The sequence below is a fragment of the Dendropsophus ebraccatus genome, chromosome 4 (genome assembly GCF_027789765.1).
Source record: "Dendropsophus ebraccatus isolate aDenEbr1 chromosome 4, aDenEbr1.pat, whole genome shotgun sequence".
NCBI lineage: Eukaryota > Metazoa > Chordata > Amphibia > Anura > Hylidae > Dendropsophus > Dendropsophus ebraccatus.
The window spans coordinates 75789413-75815767 of record NC_091457.1 but is presented as its reverse complement, the minus strand read 5'-3'; the positions used below and the strand labels follow the sequence as shown (position 1 = coordinate 75815767).

Sequence of the window (26355 nt, the reverse complement as noted above, 5' to 3'; positions counted from 1 at the left end):
TTGGCCTGTGGTGCCTCTTGCCAATGGTTGGGACCTTTATATTACATATGAGATCTTGTCACATGTCCTCAAAGCTTTAATCCAGCAGAAATTCCTGTATCTCGTTTCTTATCTCCAACCTAAACAACAGATATGGGAAAGACAAATAAAAGGCTGATAAGTTCAATATCTCTGCCCCATCACAGTCTGCTCTTCCACACAAAAAAAAACCCTGCATAATGCCAGATAGGACATCAGTGTCACAGTAGGGAAAAGCCTACACATGTGCCACAGGAGAGACACTGTTACAATCTTAATTATTACAATAGATCCTGTATTCAGCCAATGTCCAGCAGCTATGGGAACAGTCATGTCACTTGGCTAAAGCTCTAGAAATAAAGATCCTTCATTTGTTTAATGTGCAGATATTCACAGTAACATTGTAGATCCCATTATTTCTCAGACAGTGGTCTACAGAAAAGAAGTTGGCGGCACTTACCTGCGGCTCCTGAGCTTGGCCTCCTGTAGGACATATGGAGGAAAGGTACTCACTGATGTCTGGTACAAGAGGAAAGGAATAAGAGAAACTGGTTAGAATGTGAAAAGTAATAAAGATTTTATGTTCACACAGGACTGAAACGCTACAGATGCAGATTTGACTCTGATGTTAAATAGGAAATCTGCAGCATTTCAGTGCTGTGTGAACATTCCCTAAGAGTGTGTTTACATGTTCAGGACCTGCAGCAGATTTGATGGCCCTGATTTGAAGCTGTGAATTTTCTTTGAATCTGCAACTTTAAATCTGCTGTGGATCCTGTACATGCAAATTCATGACAATTCTTTGCACGGTGAGGGGCAGGAGTGGAGGCACGTAAGCCCTCCCATCGAGACACTGAGGCAGGAGGGATTCACCGTGGAATTCTGCCGATTTTACTTAGTGTGAACACACCCTAATAATGTAAATAAAACTGCTTAAGGAATATATAGTAGTTTCACCTCTAAACTGTAGATATGCTGGTGACTGCTGTAGGTATAATGGGAACTGCACTCCTAGCATAACTGAAAGTCCATGCATACATATTTAATTGTTAACATATTTGAGGTTATTGTAAAAACTGTTCTAATAAAAAAGGTGTTTCCAAAGCAGAGAACGTTTTAACACTTTCACTTCCAATGAGAACCACAAAGTGTCACTACTCTAAAAACTTATCCCAGCTAGAAAAAGTGGAAAATTTTGGGGCACACCAACATAAGACATTTTACTTCATGGTTGTGTATGTATAAGTGGATCATAGCTAGTTATTGTCATTGATAAAGATACCAAAGGTCTGATACAGGAGCTATTTTATATATTTATTTATTTTTTAATTATCACTCACCAATTAAAGCACAGGTGTCAAACTCAGGCCCACCAGCGGTTACAAAACTACAATTCCCATCATGCCTGGACAGCCAAAGCTAAGGGTGCATTTACACAGACAGATTTATCTGACAGATCTTTAAAGCCAAAGCCAGGAACAGACTATAAACAGAGAACATTTCAAGGAAAGACTGGGATCTATCCCATTTTCAAATCCATTCCTGAATTAGAGGATGTGTGCCTTTTGACTTTTACATTTAAAAAGGACCCATCACCTCCTAGGAAATCTCAAGAAAACAGTGCATGTATGGGTGTGTGTATATATAAATACACACATTTTTAAGGAATTTCCTCACTAAGTAACAATTCTCACTATTTTAAAAGCTACGCAAGAGTGTACAGAATGTTAACATTGGAGATCTGTACTGTCTTCATGCTGGATGTTAGTTAATTAGCAGCAATGCATGACGTAGGAGTCCTGTGTATTACGGAGAAGAGGCTACAAGCTGAAGCAACAGGAGTAAATATAGCTTTCCCCCCTCATTTTCACGACAGCACACCTGAGACTGCCTCCTCCTGATCAGGGACAGGAAAAACACCAGAGAGGTTAAAAACCCCACCCCTTCCTCCAAACACCAGTGTTTTTCCTGTCCCTTTCAGTAGCAGGAGCCGAGAGGTGCTAGGGCTCTGTGTGGTCCTGGCGTTTTTATTATTACTCACGGTGGAGAGGATCGGGCGAGATTCGGATCATTCCCCTTCCTCTGGCTGTCCCACCGCTTGCTTGGTAGCTGATTTGCAGCTTCCCAGCTCCACTTTTCAGCGTCCCCTGCAGAAGGCCTCACGCTGAATCCAGGGGACGCCCGCATAGGCCTGCTTCGTCCCGGTTACGATTGTCGGGCTAACGCCTACCCTCCAAGGTCTGGTGACGTCCATGCTGCGGCGGAACGTCACTTCCGATGCGCGGCCGAAAACCGGAAGTTCGGCTTCGGCAGGAGACCGGAGCACAAAGGGGACGCCGATTCACTTCCGGATCGGCACCAGGTCACATGAGCGTTTATTTGGCGCCAGTATTCAAACAGCAATAGTGCTGAGTGAATGAACACTACTCCTGTCCAAGCAAGGGGTCAGAAGCAGTCCATTTTACAGCACTAAGGGAGCTCCTATACACTAAGTGTCAGATCTCCTTCCTGCAGCAGCAAGGCAGCAAGATGAGCTCTCCTGCCACTTCAGCTTCTGACAGGGAATCACCGGTCCGGATCGTGAGTATGGCCTCAGCAAGCCTTACTGCTGATATTGGATATTATATATGCTCATCCTTCTCCTCCTATTTTTTAGGATGGCAAGGATCCAAATGCACAAAATCCTATTTCCTCAAAGAGGTGTGCAGTATGTGGTACAGACTTGGATCCTGTGGGCAATAATCCTCTGTGTAGCAGATGTTCTGCCTCAGTTATTAAAAATGAAGACCTTGATTCGCAATGAGATTCGTTCAGCACTTGCTTCTAAACCGGGTCCATCTGCCACAAAACATTCCACTCCTCCTAAAAGGAAACGTGTGAAACCTATTATTTCTGATTCTGAGGATGAAGATAATAATCTCGCTATAGATTTGTATAATTCTGACCGTGACAATCCTACCTCTGATGTGGAAGAAGGGGAGTGTGTAGAGGAGGAACCTACTGTCCCCAGGAAATATTTTAGTCCAGAGGACACTCAGGAATTAAGCAAAGCAATTAGAGATACCCTCAATATTACAGAGGAGGAAAAGCCAAAAACTATTCAAGATCAAATATTTGGTGGTCTTGCTTCCAGTAAACCTATTGCCTTCCCAGTACATGAAAATATTCATGCTATGATTAAATCCGAGTGGGCTAAGCCAGAAAAAAGCTCTGTCCTTCCCAAAGGGTTAAAAAGACGTTACCCCTTTGAAGAAAAGGACAGTACAGATTGGGATACAGTACCAATGATTGATATTCCAGTGGCCAAGGTTGCAAAAAACACCTCGATTCCATTCGAGGATGCTACCCAGCTGCGGGACCCCATGGATCGTAAAGCTGAGAGTCTCCTAAAAAAGACTTGGGAAGTAGTAACAACTATGCTAAGGCCGAATGTTGCATCTACTTGCGTAACCAGAACCCTAATTGTATGGCTAGACCAGCTAGAAATACATCTCCAGGGCAAAACTCCTAGAGCTAAGATATTAGAGTCTCTACCAGTCCTTAAAATGGCTACTAGCTCTCTGGCTGATGCATCAGCAGAAGTAGTTAAGATGTCGGCCAGAGCTTCTGCCCTAGCTAACTCTGCTAGAAGGGTTGTATGGCTGAAATCCTGGACTGGGGACATGGCTTCTAAAAATAAGTTGTGTTCCCTCCCGTTCCACGGTCAGTTTGTCTTTGGTCCAGACTTAGACAAAATTCTAGAAAAGGCTGGGGATAGAAAGAAAGTTCTTTCTACAGATAAGCCTAAATCTACTAAATCTTCCTTTCCTGGCCAATCACGATCAGACCAGTCCCAGAAAAATAATAAGGGTAAAACAGGTTGCTGGTCCTACAATAAGGGGGGTAAGGGAAAAAGCTTTCTTTAACCCCAACCAAGATAAGTCCGCTACCAAACAATGACGCCATACAGGTGGTGGGGGGGGGGGGGGAGACTTCGTCATTTTGGCCCTACATGGAGTGCTCTAATCCCAAACACATGGATAACCCAAATAATCAACCAAGGCTATATAATAGAGTTCAACTCTCCCCCCCCCCCTCTCGTTTTGTGTTAACAACTCGGGGCCATCAGACTGTTCAAGAGCTTATCCGACTAGGCGCAATTTGTCCCGTTCCAAAGAATCAGATAGGTCAGGGTCATTACTCCAGTCTGTTCTCAATCCAAAAACCAAATGGAAAATCACGCACGATCATCAATCTAAAGCCACTGAACAGATTTGTGACCTACAGAAAATTCAAAATGGAAACTGTGAAAACAGCATCACAATTAATAAAAAAAAAAGGGGCAGTCATGGTAACGATAGATCTAAAGGATGCCTACTACCATCTGCCCATACATCCGACATCCCAACAGTATCTCAGGTTCGCAGTAAAGGTCAACAAACAGATTTTTCATTACTGATTTGTGTGTCTACCATTTGGTCTCTCCTCTGCTTCCAGAATCTTCTCAAAAGTCATGATAGAAGTGATGGCGACTCTCAGAGAGGAAGCGATTGTAATCATCCCATACCTAGACGACATACTGGTGATTGCCGACTCGGAGTCTATCCTACAGACCCACCTACAGAGAACCCTACAACTACTTCAATCTCTGGGGTGGATCCTGAACATGGAAAAGTCAAATCTAACTCCCAGTCACGAAAAAGTCTTCCTGGGGACCCTGCTAAACTCCCGTCTCCAGATGTCCTTCCTGCCAGCAGAGAAGCAATCAAACCTTCAAAGTCTCATAAGAAAGTTTGTATCTCAAAAAACTTGCCCGATACGTCTAGCCATGTCAGTTCTGGGTCACCTGACATCCTGTATCCAGTCGGTGGCATGGGCCCAGTTCCACTCAAGGCCACTCCAGAAGTTAATCCTGTCCAAGTGGGACAAGAAACAAACGTCCCTCGACAAAACAATTTGTCTTCCAAAAGACACGAAGTTGTCTCTTCGTTGGTGGCTTCTAAAGGAAAATCTAGAGAAGGGAGTACACTGGCATCAACCCGACCTAATCGAGATAACGACCGACACAAGTGCGACAGGATGGGGAGCTCATCTACCCGGTCTGTCGCTTCAAGGAACATGGAGCCAGTCGATTCAAGAAAGATCCTCAAACTTTAGGGAGCTAATGGCGGTATGGAAGGCACTAAAAGCATCAAAACATCTCACAAAAAATCATCATGTTCTGATACATTCCGACAACGTGACGACAGTGGCATTTATTCAGCATCAAGGAGGGGCTCGTCACAGTCCACTCCAAGATCTAGCACAGAAAATGTTCGAGTGGGCAGAACAAAACCTAATATCCCTCAAAGCGGTTCACCTAAAAGGGTCTTGGAACCTAGAAGCGGACTTCCTAAGCTGTCAGACCATAGACCCAGGGGAGTGGTCCCTAGCCCCTTGGGCCTTCGACATGATAAAGGTAAAATGGGGATTTCCGATACTTGACCTGTTTGCAACAAAGAAAAATGCAAAGGTAAAACGGTTCTACTCCCTCAATCCAAGGGACTCTCCAGCAGGGATAGATGCGTTAAATCAACAGTGGCCGCAGGGACTTCTATATGCATTCCCTCCGATTCCACTAATATCCCGAGTGCTAGCAAAATTCAGGTCTCAAAAGACCACGCTAATACTGGTAGTACCGGCTTGGCCAAAAAGAGTGTGGTATCCTCTTCTAAAAAGCCTGGCGATAGAGGATCCCATATTGTTTCCAGCAAAACAAGACCTTCTCATGCAAGGCCCGGTCCATCATCCCTCAGTCCAGAGGATGCACCTATCAGCATGGATACTGAAAAATCCATACTAAAAAGGAAGGGATTCTCTACAAAGGTTATTGACACCCTTCTCCTCAGCCGCAAGGACTCTACCAAGAAAATTTATTTAAAAATCTGGAAAAAATATTCTTCCTGGTGTGGTCCAAAATTCTCCCTTGACTCTCCAGATATCCCACTCATTCTAGACTTCCTCCAATCAGGCTTGGATCTTGGTCTTGCCCCAAGTACTCTGAAGGTGCAAGTATCTGCTCTAAGTGCCCTATACGATTCTAAGCTGTGTGACATCTCCTGGGTAACTAGATTTCTGAGGGCGGCAGAACGCATCAGACCCAGAATCAAGAATTTTCATCCCCCACGGAATCTCAATACGGTTCTGTCTGGTCTATCTAGCCCCCCCTTTGAACCAATAGATTCCATCTCACTCAGACAACTTACCTTAAAAACTATATTTCTGGTAGCTATTACGTTGGCACGTAGAGTAAGTGAACTCCAGGCCCTCAGCATTCAAGAACCCTTCTTGAGAATTCTGGATGACAAACTAGTCTTTAAATTAGACCCTAACTTTTTACCTAAAGTAGTGACATCATTTCACAGGTCCCAAGATATTGTGGTCCCCTCCTTCTGCCCTAACCCAAAAAATGAAAAAGAAAGGTCTTTTCATAACTTGGATGTTAGAAGGGCTGTACTACAGTACATAGAAGCTACCAAGTCCTGGAGGGTAGATAAGAATCTCTTTGTCCAGTTTGCAGGGGTGAACAAAGGGAAAAAAGCATCTAAGATCTCCATCTCCCGATGGATTCGCCTCGCTATATCTGAAGCCTATAATGTCATGAAACAGACTCCCCCTATTTCAGTTAGGGCCCACTCTACCCGTGCAATGTCCACCTCTTGGGCAGAAAAGGCTTCAGCCTCAGTTGAACAAATTTGTAGGGCAGCTACCTGGACAAATTTGCACTTTCTCTAAGCATTATCGTCTAGATGTCTCTTCTGCTCATGACACGGCTTTTGGACGTAAAGTCCTTAGTGCTGTTGTCCCACCCTATGTGTTTCTCTGTTAGTTCTCAGGTGTGCTGTCGTGGAGACGAGGGGGGAAACTGTGAATTGTATTCACCGATAATTCTCTTTCTAAGAAGTCTCCACGACAGCACCCTAACATCCCACCCTATTCACTTGGTTACGGTTTTCATTTAATATTATAATTCACGTCTTCCTTCTCGGTGTTCTTCTTTAAAATACACTGGTGTTTGGAGGAAGGGGTGGGGTTTTTAACCTCTCTGGTGTTTTTCCTGTCCCTGATCAGGAGGAGGCAGTCTCAGGTGTGCTGTCGTGGAGACTTCGTAGAAAGAGAATTATTGGTGAGTATAATTCACAGTTTCTTCTGTGTGGTTGGTGTGCTGGTGGTTAGGACTATGCAGTGAGCCACTCAGATGAACCAAATTACAAGCAGTTATGCCCTCCTCTAGCTGATTAAGATCTTATAAACCGCTATATCCTCTTTATGCTGGGCTAAATAATACACAGGGAAATCCTACCACATAGCTCCTTATCCCCCTGATTTGCATTTTGCCACTTCTCCACCCATTGGGATGCACCATTTTGATTAATTAATGAGGGAAATAGGTAATTAAAATTTCCCACTGTATTCTATGGAAAGTGAAGGCAAATAAATGTGCTCACCTCAAATCCTGTCCAAATCTGAGTATAAGGCTCCACTTTTCTATTCAGATGCTATATAGAATCAGCACAACCCTCACCGCTGGTACCTCCCAGAAAAGAGAAGCACCACATTGTAACCTCTTTTTGCTAAAATAGACCAAAACACATTGCAATAAACAGAATACTAAGTCACACCACCATGCAATGGTTTGATTGTGACTGTGCCGACCCTCCTCTGTGGTTTTCAGTGGTTCCTGTGACCCTCCTGGGACACATTCCTGCATACACGTAATCCACTAATCAATGTGAATAGCTCAATTAACATTAATGGGCAATAACTCAAGAAGGTAATTGAGGATACCATTATGTTCCGTAATAACCAAATAAATGTTTTTCATTAGCAATGCACCAATGTTTGCAAAAAAGTCAACCAGAGCTTTACAAAGTGTCAGGTGTCTACTTCTAGAAAACATAATCCACTTACCACATCCTTGACTGTCACTCTGCAGCTGTAGCATAACAAAGGGATGAAGTCTTGTGTCCTGGGAACACTAGTAGCAACATATATTTATTGTAAGTTTAAAACAAGACAGATGTACAGCAGATACATTTAAAAAGCAAGAAAAACAAATTTTACCTGCTAGAACAAGACGTAGATCTTTCACAACACTGTTCACTGCTGCAACATTGCTTCTCAAGGTCTCTTGTGGGTTCTGTGTCATTCTTTGGCCTTCTTTGAGAGAGATTCTGAGACACTTGTGTAGCACAAAAGGCAGAGGCTTCACCTGTCACAAGAACACCCCATAAATATACTAGATTGGCAAAAAAAACAATATAAGTAGGAAAATCACTTTTGCTGCAACAAGGACAGTATCAGTAAAGCAAGGGGTAAATATAGTCTGTGTCTTGTTTAAGAAATGAAAATATCCAAAAGTCCTCACCAACACGTGTGTCCAAATTGCACATGCAGATCAGACACTTTTCTTGTTGGATATTCTCTTCTGCATGCTCTTTCTTGGAAACATTTAGCTTCTCACTGGTCCTAAAATAAAAAAACAGATAATACACACACATCTCCCAAACCCATTCATTGTATGTTCTTTGTATATAATGAAAGAAGAGAATTATAAGGGGTTATCCAGCGCTACAAAAACATGGCCACTTTCTTCCAGAGACACCACTCTTGCCTCCAGAGTGGGTGTAGGTGAATGGAGCTTATTTGCAAACCACATCTGAAATGGAGACAAGAGTTGTGTTGTCTCTGGAAGAAAGTGGCCATGCGTTTCTATCGCTTAATAACCCCTTTAATGTCATAGCAACCGGACAGATTATAACTTTCATTTTTCCAAACATCCCACACCATATTTCAACATTTCACTTGCACTAGTTCTGATTGATCATAAAACTAAGGTGTACCCACCTGTACATAGTGCTAACTGTAGATGGAAAGTCTTCTTGCAGCTTGGTGATAAAAGACTCAGAGAGGTGCTGGATGCTGCTGTTTTCAGGAGCCTAAAACATACATTGAAACCCATTAATGTGAAAAACTGTGCCATATTTATATATAAAGCCTTCCAGAAAAAGGTACACTGCATCCTAAGCTCACCTTTTAACATACAGAAAAAGGAGGTCAACCACCTTGCATACAGTTGCATCCATTTTTTACCACAAAACAAATATGTTAAATGGACTGCAAAAATGCAGTGTGAACCAAGCCTAACTCTCCAATTCTCTCCTGGAAGAAGCCACACTGTAACCCTTTAAGTCCAACTGCCTTCTAGAAGAAGCATCCATGGGAAAAATAAAAAAACCTAGGAGACTTATGGTCGCCCCTTTAAGGAAAAGCTACTGTGCAACCTTTGCACCCATCTTACAGGAGAAGCCATACCATGTAACCTTAGCTCCCCTAACACACCTATAGAAGACTTTTAACTTAGCTTCCCACCTTCCAGAAAAAAGCCACCATGCAATCTTAGCCACTCTTCCCCTGAAAGAGAAGCCATCCTGGGACCTTAGACTCTACTGCTCAAAAAACAAACAAAAAAAAAACTCATCTGTACCTTAGTTTCCATTGTGGGGATAAAGACAGATTGTACATTGAAGAGCCTATTATAGAAGGAAATCTCTTTTAGGGAATATTCCCGCATGGGCCGGACAATGACAACATCTCCATAGCGATCATCAGAGAAACCCTGCCAAGAGAATCATGATATTGTGATGACATACTTCAAACAGTTGCATACCACTGATGTATAGCACCTATGGCTGCACTAAAGATTCTCACCGTGTCCAATGGTAGAAACGCCCCACGTCCTAAAGATATGTTAGCAAGCAGATGAACAGCAAGACGTGTGCAGCTCTCACCGCTCATCACCTTGGAGTATCCACAAGTCCGTGCCACATGTAGGATAAGGTGACTCCTACAGAACAGGCATAAGGGACAAAGAGAGCATAGCATGTCAAACACTAAACAAATGGAGGTGAGAAACTCACATTGGTGAAGTCCATAACTTGGGCAGCCAACGATGCTCAGAAGAAAATAAAAATAAATAAAATAATAATATATAATGAGCCAAATATATCTATCTCCTTAGCTTTGAATCTTTAGCCATTTCCATTGATAAACATGGGGTGAAGTAGAAATGGCTCGGCCACTTTACATTTTAGAAATCAGACTCTCCTGTCTCTATAATGTATCATATATACATTTCCCCAAACAGGAGGAGCCAGTAGGTGGTAGCATTGCTGAGTTAAAGAATCTTTACATTCTGAATTAATACAGTGATACTGTATCTTTAAAATGACATTTCCTGCTTTTGTATTGAGGAATGACACTGCCTATTGGGCCGCAAAGCTTTGAACAGAGTCTATATGGTGATCTATGCCAAGCAGTACTACAGATTCAGCACTTACACCATAGCTGGTAATAACATTATGGACATAATCTTCAGTATTTGATGCACAGGTATTAGATGCTATACAACAAGCAGTAAAGCATGCAGCTCACCGGAGAGATTGCAGTAGCTCCAATTTCGCAGTCAGAGTCCTGGCAGAGTTAAACATTTCCATAAGTGCAGAGGTGAGCTCTACTGGAGGATGGCTGTATGTGCCGTCATTAGGCAAAGTGTTGCCGCATTCATACTCCGTAACACAAAGTTGTGCCAGCTCACCAGCAGTGCCTGATAGCTCATCTTCTTTATGTGCCCTCTGCTGGCCAAGAAAGCTGTTCACTGCCCGCTTATAATTCCCTATGTGTTCAGGGTTCCCTGGAGAAGCTGACTGTAGAACAGATTGCGGTAGTGTAAAAACCTATGGATGAAAGAAGGAGGGATGATAGAAAGTTCTCAGCCATATTAAAAAGTTTCTCGTGAAATGCTAGAAGTTGGTACACCGTAACTACAACTTACATTTTAGGGAAAATGGGATTTTGTGAGTACTCACTGTAAAATCCTTTTCTTGTTGAAGTTCATTGGGGGACACAGACTGTGGGTATAGGCTGGTGCCATTAGGAGGCGACACTAAGCAAAGAAAAAAGGGTTGGCTCCTCCCAGCCAGGCTATACCCACCTGCAGGCACTAAGCTAATCCGTTTGTACATAAGCAACAGAAGGTACACAATAAATCTAGAATGAGAACTGCTGATGGTCTAACTGGGAAGAAAGGACACCTTCCAGCAGAATCTTTAAACGCTCAAGGCCCAGTAAAAGAGAGAACTGGGTGGGAACTTCAACCAGAAAAGGATTTTACGGTGAGTACTCACAAAATCCAATTTTCTCACTTGTATCAATAAGGGGACACAGCAGATTGTGGGAGGTCCTAAAGCAGTCCCCCAGGAGTGGGGGGAGAAGAAAAAAAAAAACATTGCACAACCAACCGGCTAACATACTGCACCCTGAAGAGAATGGTGATTGGGAAGCCAACATAGATAGGAAGACTACACCTACTACCAAATTCAGGTGTACAGAGATCAAGAAGTGAAGTGGGTGGAGGCAACAAGGTAGTAGGAGACCTATGCCACATAGGCCATCAGGTCCCCAAGACTAAGGTTAGACTACAGTCAGGTGATGAAGAGACCATTCTATGGGATGGGAATGGACAAAGGGCAGGAATGAGATGAAAACAGTAGGAAAAAAACAACCACACTGAAGAGGAGAGACAAGTAAAAAAGAGCAGAAACCTGCAGAAGACTGCAGGAGTGTCTGTCTCCTATGGACACCAAGCTAAAACTGATTCGCTCAGTGTCTGCAGGCAAGATATAGCCTGGCTGGGAAAAGCCAACACTCTTTTCTTTGCTTAGTGTCGCCTTCTAGTTGCACCAGGCTATACCCACAGTCTACTGTGTCCCCCAATGATACAAGCGAGAAATAAAGCTTCACCACTGAATACAAGTTTGTAATATACTGTATATATTTTTCCCCTTTCAGTTTCTCACCATTTTTAAAAACTCTGATTGCTGTCAGTGAATAGCCATTTTTTGTTTACAGACAAATATGAATACTAACTTAAGTAACACTCACAGTTGAGGGGACAATACATTATGGCAAATGGATCAAACTAGATGCAATTAGATCGCTCCTCCCACACTACACAGTGCACCTAAAAGGAAGTAGGATGATCCAGCACCCATTGAGTTAAAGGCTTGAGCTTTATTTAGTGGACTTCACAAAATAAAGCTCAAGCATTTAACCGAATGGGTGCTGGATGGCACTTCTTTTTCTGCATACTTTGTGTGAAGTTAAACACAGTGAACAGAGTTGGTCTCCATTTACTGTATAGTGGTGGTGATGTGCAACTGGAGCTCAGGTTGCCACCGCTACACAGTAGACAGAGACAAGTTTATTGAGTATGAGGCATGGAACATCTGATCAACAGGGGTGCCTGATGTCTTCAACCCATCTATCAGTAACTGAGGAGCTATCCTTTTTATTTTGCACGGTTATTGGGTGCATGGTTAAGGGGAATCAGTCAGGTCCATACCAGGTACAGAGCTACAGACACAGGCAGAAGTGTGATAGGGAGATAAAACAAAAGATGACTTTGTCTTTGCTGACGGCCATTTGCAGACTTATAATATTGCATTTTTCCTTGTAAGCTGAAGTGACACTGAGCCACAGCATGCACTCCTCTTTGTCCCCAGACCCTGCCTGCCTTGACTGACTGATATACAGGGCTGAGTCTCCAGCCCTGTACGTAAGTTAGTCAAGGCAGGGAGATGGGTTCCTGGAAAAGCTGGACCCAGTCCTGGGAAACTGGATCCAGCTTTTCCAGGCACCTGGAAAGGAGCGGCACAGAGTTCAAAGGCAGCCAACCAATATGCTGCTGCCAGGGCAATTTGACTGGCTTAACCCTCCACTGCCCATAGAGAACACAGGAACTCAATTGTGCCAAATTTTCCTGTGTATGGGGAGGAAAGGAGAGATAACTATAGTAGAAAGTAGAGATGGTCCGAATCTTCCGAGGTTCGGATGAACCCGAACGCTCTGCATCAGATTCCAGCTGTCTGCCCGCTCCATGCAGCGGGTGGATACAGCGGGAGGACTGCCTGCAAACCTGGGATACAGCCTATGGCTGTATCCCAGTTTTCCAAGCGGTCCTCCCGCTGTATCCACCCTCTCCACGGAGCCGCCAGGCAGCTGGAATCATTGCAGAGAGTTCGGGTTCGTACGAACCCGAACCGAAGCAGGTTTAGACCATCCCTAGTAGAAAGAAATGCTGTATTTATCACAAGTGGTGATACAAAATATGTTGGGTTTTTTTGGAAAATGGGCGATTTGAATTTTTAATAAGGAATTGATATTTCTTTATATATTTTTTTTTTATTTTTACTGCAATTTATAAGCCCCCCTACAGTCTATTATAAGCAATAATAAATTATTGATCATGGCATCTAAACCATTAAATGACCAGCATCGCAGTGATGTCTTTAGTCAGTCATTACTGAAAGGTGGCGGCTGCTATGGGCCCGGTTTATTGTAACCAAATTTAGGTTTGTTCGGGAACTAGCCTACTTTTAAAAGTGTGGCCTGCGGGGCAAACACTGCGGTGGTGTACACCTCCTAATGAATAATCTGAATGATACGGCTGCAGTGATTTTACCAGGGACAGGTGTGTGAGATGCTGGTGTTAGTAAATTCCCTCAACGTATATAATTTTTTGCATCAAGAAGTATTTAAGGAAAACTGACAGCATGGATATGCATATATCCGTGCAGCCAATTTCCAGATGCCTACCAAATGAGCATAGCATACACACCTTTAGCGATGCTGTCTAATCTGGCATGAGTTTTATTAGACAAAGCGAATTTTTGTTTTCTCTGATAAACGATTGCAAATAAGAGCTTTTGGGAACGACCTGTCATCACTCGACATAACACACAGAACAATAGTCGTTAGTTATGATCGCAATTACAATCGTTCGTACACTCTGGTATACGAACAATCAGGATTACGAACAAACGATGTGTACACACGCCGAAAGATTTGTAAACGATTAGCAAACGGTTAACAATTTTATGGTCAGCTCAAAAGATGCGATCTACGCCACACAAACAAATTTTTCATTAGTAGATTGAACATTGCCTGCAAACATACAGAAAAATTATCACTTCAATTGAAGTGATAACAATTTTTTTGAAAAATGATAATCTCTCTGTGTAATAGGGCCTTAGAATAGCTGTAGAAACAGAGTACCTCAGATGATAGATGGATATGCAAAAGTGTTTGTTTCTTTTAAAAATATGTGTTGATCTCCTAACCGACATACAGTTGCGCCTCATGTGCTCATGAAGTCTTACCTGCTCCAAGGGCACAATGTGAAAAGGAAAATTGGTTTTCTGCAAAACCTGCTGAATTTCAGAAACATTCTGTTCCCTTTGCTTCCAACTCTGACCACACGCTGCACCTTCTGTAATACAACAAGTAATACAAAAAGGTCACTGCACAAGTAATAGAAACATAAGAAATATACAGCTACCAGCAGCAGAGATGAGACCCACAATACAGTGGATGTAATGAGATCCTTTAGCTAGCTCCACACTGGCTAGTGAAATACAAACTGGCTAGACATATACTGTACATTGATTTATAGAAAACAGTGAGGAGGTTAACACATGCCTCTTCAGTTCTTTACACTCACCATCAATGAACAGGATACCGGGTATAAAACGCAACTTTTTTGGAGTGTCACGCCCCAAGCCCTGAAAAGACACAAATGGAGCATAAATCACACCTGCAAAGTATATCCCTGCAGACATAATATTAAGAGAGTGTAAACCTCCATCTATTACACAATCAAGGTTCCAATCCCACACAGAAAAGAGAATGCGTGAATTAAGCAAGAAAGATGAAGCACAATAATAATACGCTGTTACAGTATGACTGCTTGAAGAGAAAGATGCCAGCACAGCTCCAAGCTCCTTAAAACTTATATGATTTTTATATATGACATTAAAAAAGTATTAATTATTACATTTGACATGGAGCAAAAAATCCTCTGAGATGTTCCTCCGTATTGTTTCTTTCAGAGCAGTTTGTACACCTTATATAAATGATATATACATATATGTCTATGTATATTCCCCTCCCCAAAAAAACTGTACAATGAAATAACCAGTTCATTGATGTTTTATATAAGAAATCAACTCACTAAGGGACATAAACGTAACATTTTTCTGTCTCTTTTTACCAGGTTGTGCGTCAATGTTTTAGTGCACCGCACTTAGCTCCAAAAAATCTGAAACCCAACATCTCCCTAAAAGAACCTGAATAGCCACCGAAAATGAATTACCTGGGGATTTTTTTTATAGTAAAGCCTGCATTTTGTTGGCACACAGTAGGTGCAGAAGTAAGCAATTCAAAAGCAATGGAAATGGCTTACCAGATACCAAAAAAATAATGGAGTGAAGCCACTTTCAATTATCAATCTGATGGGAACAGAACCTGCCCCCCCCCACACACACACACGGACTATACATATTCCCCCAATGTGTTAGTTGGCAAAATTGGTTATTTGCTAAAATATATGATTTTTATGTGTAATCTGATTTTATTGACAACCACACAGCATACAGTAAATACAAAACCAGCAAACATTGGTATAGGGCGACCTGCAAGTCGCATGGTGTCATTCATTTTACATATATATAAAAGAGTAAGAGAAAGATCAACCAAATGTTAACATTTCTAAACATAAGCACCACCAACGCGGTAGCGCCGCTGCAACCAAATAATACTTTCAATAAAAGTGATGCAAAATTTAGGAAGAAAAAAGAGGAGGCAGAAAAAGAGAGAGAAAGAAAAGATCAGGAAAGAGGCGAGGGGACAGACGGAGGACAGCCGCCAGAACCCTGCGTAACCACCAGTAGAGAACTATTATAGCCGGAGATTCCCACCATCAACGCACAAGAGCAGGGAAGGCCTCAGAGTCCATGAACAAACGCCATGGAAACCACACCTTGTCAAATTTATCAGACTGCCCATGAACCTCTGCTATCAACTCTTCCATTCTACCCAATTCCCGTAGCTCACTCAGCCATTCTGCTATCGAGGGTATGACGGGTGTTTTCCAATGTCGGGGGATGACCATTCTAGCTGCAGTTAGAAAATGTCTCAAAATTCCTTTTTTAACTGTAGCGAGAGAACCTGGGATCTGCGAGAGCAGGGTCAGTTGTGGGGAGTTGACGACAGTCTTTCCAGAATAAGCATTATAGATAACAATGATCTTGTCCCAAAAATCTCGGATACCCGGGCAGGCCCACCATATATGCAGCATGTCACCGGTCTCAGTAAGACAGCGCCAGCACCTGTCGGACACCTCAGGGAACATAAGGTGCAAGGAGACCGGGCAGTAATACCACCGTGAAAGGATTTTGTAATTCTTCTCCTTAGCTTTAGCAGCCATGGACATGCCATGAGTAAGCTCACAGGTTTTCTGGAGAGACTGACCGTCCCAAGGAACACCCAAGTCGCGTTCCCATTTATCAAAGAAAGGAGCTCTGTCAGGATTAGCCATAGTAACCAAAATCTGATACAGCACGGATATGCAATGCAGGATAGGAGAGGCGGAATTAGCCAAGTTGTCAAAATCCGTGAGTGTGGGGGTGTATGAACCCCTGGGAAAAAGAGCCTGTACGAATGAGGCTAACTGCCCATATTCCAGCCAGGACAGCAGACGCTCCGGAGACTGAGCCTGAAGGGTCACCAGAGAGGAGATAGCTCCACCAGTCATACAGTCTCGAATTCTAGGGCAAGCGGACCTTTCCCACAAAAGGAATCTATGCGTCTGCAGGCCCGGCTGGAATGAAGGGTTTTGTAGTATCGGGGAGAGCGGTCCCGGAACCACTGACAATCTGTGTTTTGTTACCCACTTATCCCAAATGCACAACACATGCGGAGCAAAAAATGACAGGCCTGCCAGGGACCGACGGTCCCCCAAAGTGATCCAGGGCAAGAGAGAGGGCGCAATCGGGCAGATCGAGAAGTCCAAGTCCACCCACCTCTTGGAGCCCCTGTAATGTACCCAATCCAGGACTCCGCGCAAGACAGCTGCCTCATGATAGAGACGTAGATCAGGCAAACCCATGCCACCCGTAAACCGGGATTGAGTAAGAGTGGAGTATGCAATCCTGGGTTTGTTGTTTCCCCAGATAAATTTGGAAATAGCCCTGCGCAGAGTCCTGAAGAAGGCCACCGGGACCACGATAGGAACAGTTTGGAAAACATACAGTAGCTTGGGAAGAATATCCATCTTCACAATGGCCATCCTTCCAAACCACGAGGTCGGTTTCAGGAAGTAGGATGTCATATCTGAGAGGACCCTGTTCAGCATGGGCGTATAGTTCAGATCAAAAAGGGAACTCAGGGCCGGCGGGAGCTTAATTCCCAAGTAAACAATAAAATCTGTGTGCCACTGAAAAGGGAAAGAAGCTCTAACCGTATCAAACACAGCTTGGGGGATGGAGATATTAAGCCCCTCAGTTTTAGTCAAGTTCACCTTAAAATTACTGAGGTCACCAAATTTCTGGAACTCCTGCAGAATAGAGGGGAGAGACGTAGTAGGGGATGAAATATAGAGCAGGAGATCGTCCGCATACAATGCAAGCTTGTGGTGGTCCTGCCCAATCACAACACCCCGGATCGTAGGATTATGCCTGAGGGCTACTGCCAAATGTTCCATTGATAGAATGTAAAGCATGGGAGACAAGGGACAACCTTGACGTGTACCGTTGTGAATCTCAAACGAGCTAGATAATAAACCATTAGCCCGCACTCGAGCCGAGGGAGCAGAGTACAACGCCATGATTCTGTCCACTAAAAGCGGGCCGAGTCCCACTCCCCGCAGGACCAGCCGCAGGAATCCCCAATGTACCCTATCAAAAGCCTTCTCTGCATCGATGGAAAGTAGGCACAAAGGGGACCCCGTACGGCGGGCCCAAGACATCAAAGTGAGAGTCCTTAGCGTATTGTCCCTTGCCTCCCTGCCCGGAACAAATCCCACCTGGTCGGCATGGATGAGGCGGGGGATGTAAAGACTTAAACGATTGGCCAGCATCTTGGAGTAAAGTTTGAGATCACAGTTAATGAGTGAAATGGGACGGTAATTTTTACAATATTTAGGATCCTGGCCCGGCTTGGGCAGAACCACCACATGTGCCTCCAATGACTGGCGGGGGAATGGGCATGCTGCTGAAATACTATTAAAGCACCTAGTCATAAGTGGCAGTAACAGATCTCGAAATGTTTTGAAGAAGCAAACGGTGAAGCCGTCCGGTCCCGGACTTTTTCCACCCTTCGCATCAGTGATGGCTCCTCTGAGCTCACTTTCAGAGAAAGGAGATTCCAAGTCTTCGACCACCTCTGCAGACATACTAGGCAGCTTCGTGTCTGACAGGTATGCAGATATCCTAGCCTCCAAGTCCTTTGCCGGCATCTCTGAGTAGCGCCCTTTAATGTTATACAGAGATGAGAAATAGGAGCGAAAGAGATCAGATATCTCTCTGGGATTGTGTATGGCAGTACCAGTGTGGTCAAGGAGGCTAGGAATGTGTGTGACCTGTGTCCTTGGGTGAATCAGTCTAGCCAGCGTCTTACCACTCTTATTGGCATGTTCGTAAAGGAAGCTGCGATAGCGCTCCCGCTGAGAGGAGGAAGACTTGTTGAGGAGGTCCTTCAATTGTTCCCTAGCAAGCGTCAATGCCGTCAGTGCTTCATCGGTAGCATTTTGTTTATGTGCCCTAGATAAAGCCTCTACTTTGCCAGCCAGTTTAACAATTTTAGCACCTTTGTCCTTTTTGATCCGAGCCCCCTGCTGAATCAAGGTTCCCCTGACAACACACTTCAGGGCCTCCCATTGCATTGGTAGGGCAGTGTCATCATCAGCGTGATCATGAATGAAATCAGTTATGGTCTGAGTAACAGCCGCTCTACACACCACATCCCGGAGGAGCGATTCATTCAATCTCCACGACCATTCCCTAGGCACGATCCCCGGCAAAGACAATGACAAAAATATGGGAGAATGATCGGACCACAAGGCAGTGCCTATTGAAGCCGTGGGGTTAAACGTTAAGGCATACTGAGCGACAAAAAACATATCCAGTCTGCCATAAGTACGGTGAGCATCTGAATAATGTGTGAAGTCCTTATCCTTAGGATGAAGGATGCGCCAGACATCCACCAAGCTATGGAGACCGAGGACCGATCGTGCAATCGCATAATCAGAGCGTGGCACCGCTGTTTTGCCGGAGGAGGTGTCCAAGGAAGGGTCCATCACCAAGTTGAAATCCCCTCCCAAAATCAACACGCCCTCTATAAATGTAGAGGCCGTTCGGAGAATAGCCCTCAGGGTACTGCCCTGACGGGAATTAGGGAGGTAAATATTTCCAACAGTATAAATCCGTGCTTGGATCTCTATCTTAATGAAAGCATATCTCCCCTTAGGACACGTCAGAGAATCAAGCAATTTATGTGACAAGGTTTTGTGCAGTGCTATGGAGACTCCTTTAGATTTGGCGTCAGAATTAGTACCATGTGTCCACACATTGTAGTAATTGAGCCGCATCTGAGGAGCATGGGCAGTCTGAAAGTGGGTCTCCTGTAGTAGCAGAATGTGTACCTTCTGTCTGTGCATGGAGTAGAGGATCTGAGACCGTTTCTGCGGGACATTCAATCCCCTAACATTAATGGAAGCAAGTCTGACGTCCGCCCCCGCCATGTCCCCACCACCCCCCGCCCCAGAGGGAGAAAAGAAGAAGAAAGGTAGAAAAAGAATATGAGGGAGCAGAGAAAAGAAGAAAAGAAAGAGATGACAAAGAGAATATGTCTAGGAAAAAAGAGCAAGACCGAACCAGCAGCCAGAAAAAGGGGGTTATCAAGAGAGACAACCTCCGATTCCAGGTAGTTCTACACTACCAGGACAGACCCAACTGGGTACAGCAACGCGTCAAGCGTCTAGTTTAGAGAGGGACGGACTGACAGATGAAGGTCTGTAAGCCCGTAACAGAACACCAGAATGTAAACTAAGTATATACCATAAATGCACTCAACAACTATATGTGATATGCTAGATGAAGAAACACCCCACAAACAAATACCTGAGCAAGCTCCCCAAGAGCCCCAACCCCCCACCCCCAGAACCCGCACACATAGAAACCGGCATAACTATACAGCCATGTTATTATAACCAAATAAGCAGTAAGTCTGACGCATTATTAGGAAACAGGCAAAGATACAACCCGCGTCAGTGAGGCACCTCAAAAGAACCAGACGCCATGGCCACTATCCTCCAAAGCGTCCTCAGTCCCCGGAAGCCGCCAAGTCAACAGGGCGAGATGACCTGTTCGGTGTTATCGGCGGGACCGGATCCCAATCCGGCAGAGTCATCTGCGGCAGATCCAGTGCAACCAAGAAGGCAGGCAAATCCTCAGGCGTGTGTAACTCAAATCTTCTCCCGCCTCTACGGACAACCAGCTGGAAAGGAAACCCCCAAGAGTATTGAATTTCACGCTCTCTTAGCAGTTCCAGCAGGGGTTTTAGGGCCCGTCTTTGTGTTAGAGTAGCTCTGGAGAGATCCTGAAGAAAAATCAATTGGGCCCCATCAAAATCCACGAAGTCCATGTTGCGCACCGCTCTCATAATTTCCTCTTTCACTCTGTAGTGATGGAGCCTGCAAATGACATCTCGTGGCCGATTGACATTAGTAGAAACAGGACCCAGAGTGCGGTGAGCTCTGTCAATCTCAAACTCCGCCCCCGGCGGCCGCTTAAGGATAGATGCGAACAAGTCCTGTAGGGACGGGACAAGATCAGCGGCTCCAGTTGCTTCAGGAAGTCCTCTAATGCGAATGTTATTCCGCCTACCGCGGTTCTCCACGTCCTCATGAAGCCTATAAAGATGACGTATTTGCCTCTCCTGAATAGCAAGGGTAGCCTGGACATCATCCACTGTGGTGGTCAAGGAAACCTGGTCAGCAGCAATATCCGAAACTTTTGCCTCCAAGGCATGCACGTCAGACTTGAGAGAAGTAAGCTCTTGCTTATAAGAGGTTTCCAGGCGTTCCACAAATTTTTCCATGTCCGAGCGTGTGGGCAGCATTTTCATATATTCTTTCCAATCCCACTCTGTGCCATCCTGTACGGGGTTAACTGATGCAGCAGAGCTAGGATGGTGCGGCTCGCTGCCTCTAGTGGAGGCGAAGGGAAGTGCAGCAGGGGACAGGGAAGACATGGTGGCTGCCAGGATAGGACCTGATGTGGAGGCACAGTCTATGTCCCTATAGGAAGCAGGGTTTATGGCCACCTCTGCTGTCCTCTGTCCAGAACGAGGGGACACCACTGCACTAAGGCTGGGACCAGGAATCACTGCTGGGAGAGAATGAGGCTCCAGGAGTGCAGCAGCCACAATGTAGGGACCAGGAGACACTGCCTCTGTCACGTCCCTGAGACAGGAGCCCGTCAGCAGCGCACCCGTGCGGGGGAGGCAGCTGAGCACCGCTTCTCCGAGGTGGGGGCCAGGAGGCACTGTGTCAGCAGTGACGAGCGGTCGGCTCCGGTGAGCTGTGGAAGCCGCGTCTGAGGGCCGGGAGGTGAGCCTGGCTGTGCCCTGTGTCTGTCTGTTGCCGGGGCTCGGGGGGGCCAGAGCGGGGGCTGTCGGGGCCGGGGCTCTCACCGCTATGTCCGCCGTCACCGGGGGGCACCTCACACCGGCGGGGGTGTACTGCAGTTCCGGCACGGACGGATCCGCGGCTGCTGCTGCTGCGGCGGCGGCCGCTCTCGTTACTCTAGAGCCGGGGAGTGTGGAGGCTTCAGGCCTTGCAGGTAGGCCGCGACCGGCGGGAGAAAAGAACCGGTCCAGGCTACCCCGGGCGGGCCGGGGCTTAGGTATAAGTGTGCCTGCCTTGGTCCTCCTACGGCCACCGACCATTTGGGGTGAAGCTCGGTAATCTTGGGGTGCTTAATAAGCTGTCTGGTGCTCTGAGGTGGGAGCCCACAGAAGATGCGTGCTCACTCCTCCATAGTCAGGCCACGCCCCCCAAATATATGATTTTTAAAGGGTTCTATATATTTTTATCTAAGGGGAATATTTACCCCTATCAATACCCTTTTTACTTCACAATTTAACTGATAGTCAAGGATGGAACTTTTTTGTATAAGTTTACACTTGAAAAAGGCTTGAGATAAAGAGCTGAAACATTGCACACTACTATGCAATCAGGCACAATAAAGAAATAACACATTTTTGAGAAGATGCTGTCCTTCGCTTACTTTTCTGGGTAACTCTTGGGTGAGTGCAGAACCCCTCAAGGACTGTGCATCCCATGTTGTGGAACCGCAGACCCTACCTGTTTCTTTTGTTTCGGAATAAGTCTGCAGAGATACTATGAACCAGCACATTAACAGGTGTTTCTGCATCAATATAATCCTTAGGTTCAGCAGGTTCGGGCCAGTGAACCTGCGGATATGTGCCAGCCGCTATTTACCTCCGGATTCCAGGGCTGTCATTTATTTTCCTGTGGGGTCCGGTATAGCGTAGTCATTCGTTAATTGTTCATAAGCTAATTAGCTGTTCTGGAGCATTTGGGGTGTTCCTCATGTTCCCGGAGCACCAGCATGGCCGCCCAAGCCTGCCTCCTCCCAGCCCGCCCACTATGCACATTCATATATGCATAGCCAGGCCGCTTGTTACGCCACATGCGCAGGAAGCAGCCCGTTACAAGCAGACTAACTATGCATATATGAATATGCATAGTAGGCGGGCCGGAAGGAGGCAGGCTAGGGCGGCCGTGCTCGTGCTCCGGGAGCATGGGGAACGCCCCAAATGCTTCGGAACAGCTAATTAGCTTATGAACAATTAGCGAAGAACTACACTATACTGGGCCCCACAGGAAAATAAATGACAGCCCTGGAATCCGGAGGTAAATAGAGGCTGGCTCATATCAGCAGGTTCACTGGCCGGAACCTGCTGATAGTGATAGATTTAACAAAATAATCACCATTCCCATCAATAGCAGACAGAGATGACATCTGGTTCTGAATGAAACTAAGATGTGTTTTTAAAGTGAATATACCATCGGGTACATTACTTTTTTTTTTTTTTTTTTTTTTTTTTTAAACTTAGCTGCTCGACACCAGGATCCCGGTGGCATGGTCCGTTTTTTTTAAACACCATGCGGTTCCCGCACTTGGTGCTGGTTGTTTCCTGAGCACCGGCCCAGCACACTGGGGCAAGCCCGCCGCCCCCATTGTGACGAAACACCCTCCCTTCTGTGACCTACACTGGCTAATGATTAGATAGATGTAATAAATCTGGACGAATTTAGTGGTGATAAAAGATAATGTAAAAACAGTACTAAAAATTCTGACCTCTTGGACTTGATGGATCATGGCACTTGAAGAAGGCCCACCAGAATAAGCCAGGAGAACCTTAAATAGAGACAAGTTGTTAACACTGGATGACATAGACATTTTAGATTTCACACTTTTTTGGGTGTCACTGCAAATGTGTCTGCTTGTCTTTATTTTAGTAAAAAAAAAAAAAAATGTTTTTATTCAAGCTGTGCAAATGTGTCAAAGAAGAACAGCCTAGGGAGCTCCTGGCTTTGGCTTACAAAAATCTGTCAGATAATCTGTTGGTGTAATAGGGCCCTAAGAATACCCAACAAGCTGTATAAAAAAAACTTCAATAAAGTCTTTTATTGCCCAACACACATAAGGAGAACCCATCTTGGTCAGGGTCCATGATACCATGTGCCAACTGCCAGTACTAATGGAACAGATGAGGAGATAGACCCAATTTAGTGGAAACCCAGTGGGCTGTAACCAAGATCAACAGATTAAGACAAAGAAGCACATGGGAGGGATTAGTGACTATATCATTAAAATTATACTTTTCAGAAATGCTTGTACATTTAAAATATATTTAACATAATGCATCAGTATAGACCTAGTTTTCTTTGTGACACCACCCCTTTAAGTATCACTGTGGGTTCCTGTAGGTATAGTCATCACTATATTCATCTCTATGACAAATTTGCCTACACATGGATAGCTAGAACAGTTGTTACTAGGTACCTACTACACCTCCAGCCACCCTTACCTTCTCTCCTGGATACACAACTCTGTTCTTCCCCAGCATGGCTCGGAACTTGTGTACAAAATAGTCCTTGAAACAGGATCTACATCAACAGAAAGGAAGGGGCTATAAGAGCAAATCACAGGCCTTGTGCCCATGTCCGTTCTTACAGTCAGAAAACACTAAATCAGGAAGCCTTTCAAGAGGCTTCAGAAAATCATCAGTGTTTCCTGACCGTAGAAACAGAGGAGATAAAGAAACTGATCTGCGGCAGCTGTGCTTACCTCCGGCTTCTGCTTCTCTCTTCCAGCTCTGTGAGCGCAAAAGTGACATCATTCGTGCACCACAACACTGGGAGAGCTGTTGTGGCCACAGGTGTGATTTACAGGGCCAGAAGCCAATGATTACTTGGCCTGTCAAACACTGTGCGACATTTAAAGTGGCACAATCAGCAGATTCTGCCCAGTTAACCTGCTGATATGCCCCAGAAGCTCTTTGCCTTATAAGTCAATTGCCGTTAATTCCTTTCTTCTACTCCGCATTCTGCCCATAGTCCCTAATTGCCACTATGCTAATGACCGGCTTAGGAGCATTTGGGGCATCTCTCAGCCGCTGGGAGCACCCCCTCGGCCCTCCCACTATGCAAATTAACATGAGGCCTCTATTTACTGCGCCTGTGCAGGGAATATGTCCAGGCCGAATCGCAAATACATGGGAAGCAGCCTGTCTCCGATGGGACATAATTCCTGCACAGGCTCAGTAAATAGAGGCCTCACTATGCATATATGAATAAGCATAAAGGGAAGGCCGAGGGCGTGCTCCCAGCAGCTGAGAGACGCCCCAAATGCTCCTTCTTTGGGACATCTTCCCGACACAGGCGCAGTAAATAGAGGCCTCACCATGCATATGTGCCATTAAAGGACCAGCGGCAGAACCCAATGGCACTTGCCACGGAGCTGGCCAAGGCTGCCAAGCAGTGCTTAAAAAGTAATTTCCTGACGCGCATCTGGAGTGGTCTGTAATTCCGGATGCCCCCATAGTTCTATGGTGTGTATGTGCAGGACATGCCCTACAATTTCTGGACCTATTTTCCGGCACAGGGAAAATGCGTGCTGGGGGCCCAACATCTACAACAAGCATATAGAAAAATGCAATGAGCCAGTACTTACTGAAGACATGCAGGGACATGCAAGAACATATGGCCTGCACCAGTGCTTCTCAAATTGCGAGGCGCCCCTAGTTGTTGGTGAGGAACAGCTGGGAAGAGTCTTTTCGCTTATTGCAACAAAATCAATTTTAGCAACATTATTAAAGGGACTGTACCACCAGGCCCAGGCAGAAGCACTGGAGGCAGGCCGACCCACCCTTAGTGGGAAGAAACTCCAGCCCCTTCATGACATGACTCCATTAGAATCAATGGAACCCTATCATGGAGGGGCTAGGGTTTCCTCCCACTAAGGGTGGGTCGGCTCGCCTCCAGTGCTTCAGCCTGGGCCTGGTGGTACAGTCACTTTAAGTTATTTTGTACTTGCTTTATTGGTATATAGAGCTTAGGGGACAGATGAAAGGTAACCTTAGTATCATTGTCAGCTTTTAAATAGACCTCCACTGCAGACGGTGAGGCTCAGACACTGCTTTGGTCTGTTGGGTGAGGCTACAGTAGAAAAAGTTTGAGAAGCACTGGCCTATACACAAGTAACCAGTGCAGCCATTACTTGACTGCAAGGTAGATTTCTCCAGTATACAAAGCTTGGTCTTTTCCTCTTACTTGCAGAACGCATCTCCCACACGTATGATGAGGACTGCAGAGCCTTCCTTGCACTTCATACATGTCCGCCCCAACCTGTGGATATAGAAGTCACAATCAGAACACAGTCATTGACAGCGTATGATGTACTTCTTTCATGTTTGCCATAAATCCTGTGTGCGCTCAAAAACATGGAAAAGATGGCTGGCAGCCCATAAATGCACAGCAAGAGGCCACAATGGCTGCCACTCAGCTTTTCTAGTCTCCTGAATAATGACTATAAGGGTCCATTTACACAGAAAGATTATCTGACAGATTATCTGCCAAAGATTTGAAGCCAAAGCCAGGAATGGCTTTCCTTTATGACCTGTTCTCTGCTTATAGTCTGTTTCTTGCTTTGGCTTCAAATCTTTGGCAGATAATCTTTCTGTGTAAATGGACCCTAAAGCTGAGATGTTCTCTTCTCACCTCTCACTTTTCTCTTCTTTCTTTAAATCCACATAGTCCCTGTACTCTACTTCACACATGCCTGCAGAGTGCAGATCCCTAAACAGCGTGCACTTCCAGCAGCTGACAGCGAC

At 45.1% G+C, this 26355-nt stretch overlaps 1 protein-coding gene across 2 annotated transcripts; it reads right to left on the bottom strand.

Moving 5' to 3' along the window:
• Window positions 1-2: 2 nt before the first annotated feature.
• Window positions 3-26304, bottom strand: CTU2 (cytosolic thiouridylase subunit 2). 2 transcript variants are annotated; one of them, XM_069966044.1, is made up of 15 exons: window positions 26243-26304; window positions 25796-25870; window positions 24052-24130; window positions 23319-23378; window positions 14597-14657; window positions 14256-14365; window positions 10471-10772; window positions 9748-9883; window positions 9524-9655; window positions 8884-8975; window positions 8405-8505; window positions 8101-8248; window positions 7948-8014; window positions 479-537; window positions 3-119 (listed from the first exon to the last, which is right to left on the bottom strand). In XM_069966044.1, exons 1-15 carry the CDS (start codon window positions 26299-26301, stop codon window positions 77-79), a joined length of 1524 nt encoding a protein of 507 aa, XP_069822145.1. In that variant the 5' UTR covers window positions 26302-26304; the 3' UTR covers window positions 3-76. The 2 variants fall into 2 exon arrangements, with proteins under 2 accessions (XP_069822145.1, XP_069822146.1); XM_069966045.1 differs by lacking the exons at window positions 25796-25870; window positions 26243-26304 and adding an exon at window positions 24312-24556.
• Between the last annotated feature and the right edge of the window lie 51 nt (window positions 26305-26355).